The 6610-nt window shown below is 58.7% G+C and overlaps 1 protein-coding gene across 1 annotated transcript; it reads left to right on the top strand.

Annotated features, from left to right (window-relative positions):
• Positions 1–3437: 3437 nt before the first annotated feature.
• On the top strand, positions 3438–6390 carry LOC308607323 (forkhead box protein J1-like; the record flags this gene model as incomplete). The annotated part of the gene is made up of 2 exons (XM_081219164.1): positions 3438–3935; positions 5623–6390. 2 exons carry the CDS (start codon positions 3438–3440, stop codon positions 6388–6390), a joined length of 1266 nt encoding a protein of 421 aa, XP_081075290.1.
• Between the last annotated feature and the right edge of the window lie 220 nt (positions 6391–6610).

The raw sequence follows: 6610 nt of genomic DNA, 5'->3' as shown, positions 1-6610 counted from the left end.
CTTTGATCAAGGAGGCAGGAATGTACCGTGGAGAAAGGACAGCCTCTTCAATAAGTGGTGCTGGGAAAACTGGACAGGGACATGTAAAAGTATGAGATTAGATCATTCCCTAACACCATACACAAAAATAAGCTCAAAATGGATTAAAGACCTAAATGTAAGGCCAGAAACTATCAAAGTCTTAGAGGAAAACATAGGCAGAACACTCTAGGACATAAATCCCAGCAAGATCCTTTTGGACCCACCTCCTAGAGAAATGGAAATAAAAACAAAGATAAACAAATGGGACCTAATGAAACTTCAAAGCTTTTGCACAGCAAAGGACACCATAAACAAGACCAAAAGACAACCCTCAGAATGGGAGAAAATATTTGCAAATGAAGCAACTGACAAAGGATTAATCTCCAAAATTTAAAAACAGCTCATGCAGCTCAATAGCCAAAAAACAAACAACCCAATCCAAAAATGGGCAGAAGACTTAAATAGGCATTTCTCCAAAGAAGATATACAGACTGCCAACAAACACATGAAAGAATGCTCAACATCATTAATCATTAGAGAAATGCAAATCAAAACTACAATGAGATATCATCTCACACCAGTCAGAATGGCCATCATCAAGAAATCTAGAAACAATAAATGCTGGAGAGGGTGTGGAGAAAAGGGAACACTCTTGCACTGCTGGTGGGAATGTGAATTGGTACAGCCACTATGGAGAACAGTATGGAGGTTCCTTAAAAGACTAAACATAGAACTACCATATGACCCAGCAATCCCACTACTAGGCATATACCCTGAGAAAACCATACTTCAAAAAGAGGCATGTACCAAAATGTTCATTGCAGCTCTATTCACAATAGCCCGGAGATGGAAACAACCTAAGTGTCCATCATCGGATGAATGGATAAAGAAGATGTGGCACATATATACAATGGAATAGTACTCAGCCATAAAAAGAAACGAAACTGAGCTATTTGTAATGAGGTGGATAGACCTAGAGTCTGTCATACAGAGTGAAGTAAGTCAGAAAGAGAACGACAAATACCGTATGCTAACACATATATATGGAATTAAAAAAAAATGTCATGAAGAACCTAGGGGTAAAACAGGAATAAAGTCACAGACCTACTTGAGAATGGACTTGAGGATATGGGGAGGGGGAAGGGTAAGCTGTGACAAAGCGAAAGAGAGGCATGGACATATATACAGTACCGAACGTAAGGTAGATAGATAGTGGGAAGCAGCCGCAGAGCACAGGGAGATCAGCTCGGTGCTTTGTGACCGCCTGGAGGGGTGGGATGGGGAGGGTGGGAGGGAGGGAGATGCATGAGGGAAGGGATGTGGGAACAGATGTATATGTATGACTGATTCACTTTGTTATAAAGCAGAAACTAATAAAAAAATAAAAATAAAATAAAAATTAAAACAATAAACACTTGGGAAGAAAAAAAATCTTTGATTCAAGACAAGCTGGACATGGAGGAGTGAGAGAGGGCAAGGCGTAGAGGGAAAGACATGTTTCTGGGTGGGAGCTGGTGTACCATCCCCTGGGCACAGCTTCTGCGCAGAGGCCTGATAAGGAGCCCTCACCTCCACCCAACCCCCTTCAACCAGAGAACTTCCAACTGCTGCTCCTCAATAATTGAAGAGCAGGAAAGCTGGTGACTAGAGGGAGGCTGGGGGAGGGGAGGAGGAAGGACCACAGTCCACCGTTAGTGCGTCACTTAAAGGCTGGTGAAATTAATGGGGCAAATGACCCCAGTCACAGAATTTGGCAAGTCCACGGCTTTCCTGGGTTTCACCCACCGGCTCTGTTTCCTCGGCTATCTGGAAAGGAGGGAGAGCACTTGCGAAGAAGCCTCTGGAATGTCAGCTTCTGGGAATCTTGCTGAGGACGGGGCGGGGAGGGAGCGCTTACCGGGAAACACTGGATTACCCTAGCCGCCTTGGGGTGTCTGCGACCGGGGCTGCGGTTTCTGCGGACCTGAGCGGCAGGTGGCATCGGAGAGTCAGACCTGCTTGCGGGCACCAAGACGACACTCGGTCGGGAGACAGGGACAGGCCGCAGAAACGTGAGGAAGTGCCACTCGCAGCCCAGAGGAGAGGAAAGGAAAGCCCCAAGCATGCACCCAGCCCTGGCCCCCGCGCCACGGGCTGCGTCCCAGGAGCCGTCGCCACCTCTGAGCAGCCCAGATGGGAAGGGGGTGGGGCGGAGTACGGTTCCCGCGGCGAACTGCTCGCCGAGGGCCCCGGGGCCTCTGCGGGAGCGCCGAGCCGCGCGCCTCTCCGAGCCCGGCGCGGGGCCCTCGGGCGGGAATGCGCGGAGCCGGGACGCGATGGCGGGTAGGGGACTGGGTCGCGCGCGGGAGAGGGCGGCAGGAGGGAGCTGGAAGAGAGTTACCGCGTGAGAGAGCGGTTAAGAGCCCGCGGTCTCTTTGGAGATGCCCTGGCCAATGGCAGAAGCGGAAGCTGTTTATATGGGCGGGGCGTCGCCACGGCAGCAGGAGACGCCTTGTGAGCGGCTACTGAGTGCCGGTCCCTGGCCGCTGGCTTTCAGAGAGGCGCCGGCGGGCGTGAGTGGCGACGAGGATTGCTGGCTGGGCCCTCGAGCTGGGAGCAGAGAGCCGCGGTGAGGGTGGGCGGTGGGAGGAATTTCTTTGAGAACCTTCCTTTGGCCCGGGCTGCGCTCTGAGCCAGGAAAGGGACGGGGAGGGCTGCAGGCCGTGGGAAGGGAGGGCGTCAGTACCAGCCCGCTCTCCCATCCGTCCCCGACGGAAGTGGTGGGCCCGGGGACTGACATCAGAGGCGTCTGGGGGACACTCACTTCCCGCCCCCTTATAACTCTCTGTATTGTTTCCTTCCTTCCCCTTGATCCCCATCCTAATATCCCTTTTCAAAGATCAGACGACCTCCGCCGCCCCCCGACCCGTCGTACTGCCCTCCTGGACTCTCTCGCCCCATTTCCATTGGTTGTGGACGGAGAGAGGGGGGTTAATTCCCCGCTTTGAGGGAGAAAGGGGTGGCCTCGCATGCCCCTACACTATTCCCTCGTTTGGCTAATTAAGTCTCCTCTAAAAGATCCAAGAGGAAAAGAGCGAGGCGAACCCCCTGTGGGTCGGACCCCCGGGCACACCTTCTGTTTCCCAGACCTCGGCAGTAAAAGATCCTCCCCAGCTGCAGGAAGGATTTTAGTAAGAGCCTCCCCCCTCGCCCACACTCTCCCCTCGGGGGTGGGGAAAGTGGGCTCAGTTCCCGCTCTGGTTCCCGCAGGCACCACATTCCCTTTGGAGGAGGCTACCCCCGGATCGCGGGATGGAAGCCCGCTTCCGGGAGGCTGCGTAACTGAAGCCGCGGGAGTCAGCGGGCCGGAGAGCTCGGCGGCCACCCTCGGCTCGGCTCGTGGATGTTGACAGCCCCCTCGGAGAGTGCCCGCAGATATGGCGGAGAGCTGGCTACGCGTCTCGGGAGCAGGGGCAGCGGAGGAGGCCGGACCGGAAGGCGGCCTGGAGGAGTCCAACGCCCTGAATGACAGCCTGACCAGCCTGCAGTGGCTGCAGGAATTCTCCATTCTCAACGCCAAGGTCCCCGCCCTGCCTTCAGGGGACACCGACCCTCACGGCTACCACGAGCTGTCAGGCTCGGCCGAGCCGGGGTCTCCCCTGGCGGCGGACCCCGCCTGCCTGGGGCAGCCGCACACACCCGGCAAGCCCACGTCCTTGTGCACGCCGCGGAGCGCCCCCTCGGGGCTGCAGGCCTCGCCTCCCGACGACGTGGACTACGCCACCAACCCGCACGTGAAGCCGCCCTACTCGTATGCCACGCTCATCTGCATGGCCATGCAGGCCAGCAAGGCCACCAAGATCACCCTGTCGGCCATCTACAAGTGGATCACGGACAACTTCTCTTACTTCCGCCACGCTGATCCCACCTGGCAGGTAGGGAGGCACTCCCTCCCTCCCTGCCCATGCCCGCGCGGACTGGACTCACATCCCAGATCCGCAGGCCAAGTAGGCGCGGTACGGCCAGGGCCCCGAGAGAGGAAGGCCGTCCAGGAAGGACCTCAAGGGAGCCCAGTGCTTGGACTGCTGCCCCTTTGACTTCAGAGACGGAGGAGGGAGGATGTTCAGAGGGCTGCAGGGGTGCCGACATAGAGGTTCAAGTGGAAAGAACTTGTCCCTCATCCGGCAGGCTCAGCCCAAAGACCAGGGCTGAACTATGCGTGGACACAGCCCCCCAGGGTAGGTTGATGGACTGAGGGACACATTTGTGTCCCAAGTCCTGGAATTCCTACACACTACCCTCCTCAAGGTCAGTTTGTCAGGGCCTGACTGGAGGCAGAGCATGGTTGCTGCCCGGCTCTGCATCCCGCCTGCTTTCAGTTGGCTGGAGGGGCTCTGGGAGGGGAGAGGGGTGTGCTGCAGGGTGTGAAGGCCATCTGTGTCCCAGTGGAAGGGCTACGGGGCCTTCCGAAAGCTGCTGTGCCAGCCCCCACCCCAAGGCCTCCCTAGTTTCCTGCCTACACTCCTCCCCCTCTTCTCATCAACCTCCCTGCGGGGACAATTATCTCAGCCACGTGCTTTCCACAGGGGCTCTTTCCTCCCACACTGGCTTCATGTTCCAAGTCTCCGGAACCTGGCACAGAGCAGCCAAGGGGCCCAGACCACCATGTAAACCTCCCAGTCTTGCCAGGGCGCACTACTCACCTGCCGGCCCCACCCACCAGGCCCCAGACCCCTGTGCCCCAGCGTGGTTTGGACTGTGCACCCAGGCGTGAACAAGGCAGGATGGTGATTCAGGCTGGGCACACACTGCCCTCAGCCTCTTCGACCATCAGGATCAGGGGCTCCTTGGGGACAGAGACCCTGAGGATGCACAGATCCTTCCCTGTGGCACAGGTCACAGGATCAGAGTTCCTGTGATCACAGCTATTCCACGTTTGCGTGGGCCCTGACCCTGGGGCAGGTACCATTTGTAACCTTGGTGAGAAAGCAGAGACCCTCCACCACCCCCCACCCTACCCCAAGCCTGAGAGCCCCCAGGAATGAGCGCTATGCTCTTGGCTGGGTAATAATCAACTGAGGCCTCAGAGCCTGGGGTGGGAGGAGGGGGACAAGGTGGGTGAGGGCCCAGGCCAGCAGCCGGCTCTACAAACAAGGAAAGTCATCAGATCCTCCCACACTTCATCCCCCACCACACACACACACCCTCACACCCACTCACTCATTTCACAAACAGAGAAGGCCAGCCAGGCCCAGGCAGACGGAGATGGCCGTCCAGGACCTGGGGGAGCCAAGGCCTTTGACCAGAGGCCGCAAGCAGCGGGGTAAGGGAGGGAGGGCAGGACAGGCCGGCACTGAGAACCACCCTGCGGCTCAGGGCTCGGATGACTGAGCAGGCAGATGTCCTGGCAAATGGGAACAAAAGCCCCTGACAGCACTCCCAGCTCCTGGTGCCCCGTGGCGAGTGTCCCAGAGCCTCCCGCTCGGAGCAGCGCTTCTGTCTCCCCTGCCCCCATCGGAGAGAAGGTGGTGGTGGGACTGGCAGTGGCGCTAGGAGCCCCCCATCACTGACCCCACCCACTCTCCCAGCTGTCTTCCTTCTCTCCTATCTCCCTGTGTCCAGAACTCCATCCGCCACAACCTGTCCCTGAAGAAGGGCTTCATCAAGGTGCCTCGGGAGAAGGACGAGCCAGGCAAGGGGGGCTTCTGGCGCATCGACCCCCAGTACGCCGAGCGGCTGCTGAGTGGGGCCTTGAAGAAGCGGCGGATGCCCCCAGTCCACATCCACCCGGCCTTTGCCCGCCAGGCCGCGCCAGAGCCCAGCGCCGCCCCATGGGCCGGGCCACTGACCGTGAGCGCCGAGGCCCAGCAGCTGCTGCGGGAGTTCGAGGAGGCCACTGGGGAGGCGGGCTGGGGTGCAGGCGAGGGCAGGCTGGGGCGTAAGCGTCAACAGCCGCTGCCCAAGCAGGAGGCCAAGGTCCCGCGGCCCTCCAGCCCCCTGCTGCTGACCCAGGAGGAGCAGGCTGAGCTGGAACCCCTCAAGGGCAACTTTGACTGGGAGGCCATCTTGGACGCTGGCACGCTGGACGGGGAGCTGGGCACGCTGGAGACCTCGGAGCTGATTCCGCTGCTGAGCCCTGCCTCACACGGGGACGTGGACCTCACCATCCATGGCCACCACATCGACTGCCCTGTTACCTTGGGGCCTCCAGTGGAGCAGGCTACCGAAAGCCTGGACTTTGATGAGACCTTCCTGGCCCCATCCTTCCTGGAGCACCCCTGGGACGAGAGCACCCGTAGCTCCCTGCCCCCCGAGCCCCTCTTTGAGGCCGGGGATGCCACACTGGCCTCTGACCTGCATGACTGGGCCAGCCTGGCCGCCTTCTTGTAAGAAGCCAGGCCCTGCCCCACCTCCAGACAGCACCGAAGTCTGGGCCCAGACTGCCCCCCTCCCTGCCAGTGCAGGCTCATGGACACCCTACCACCCAGGCAGGGGCTGGGCCCGGTCAACCCACCAGGCCACACGGCCCCCAGCCCAGGCCATCCTCAGATTCTAGTCCAGCAGGCTGAGAATTGGGGCCCAGGACCAAAATTGCTGCCTCCGCTCCCCA

Source organism: Mesoplodon bidens (assembly GCF_964165515.1).
Source record: "Mesoplodon bidens genome assembly, chromosome: 19".
Lineage (NCBI taxonomy): Eukaryota > Metazoa > Chordata > Mammalia > Artiodactyla > Ziphiidae > Mesoplodon > Mesoplodon bidens.
Note: the sequence above shows the minus strand (reverse complement) of the source record. Positions and strands in the feature narration are given on the sequence as shown.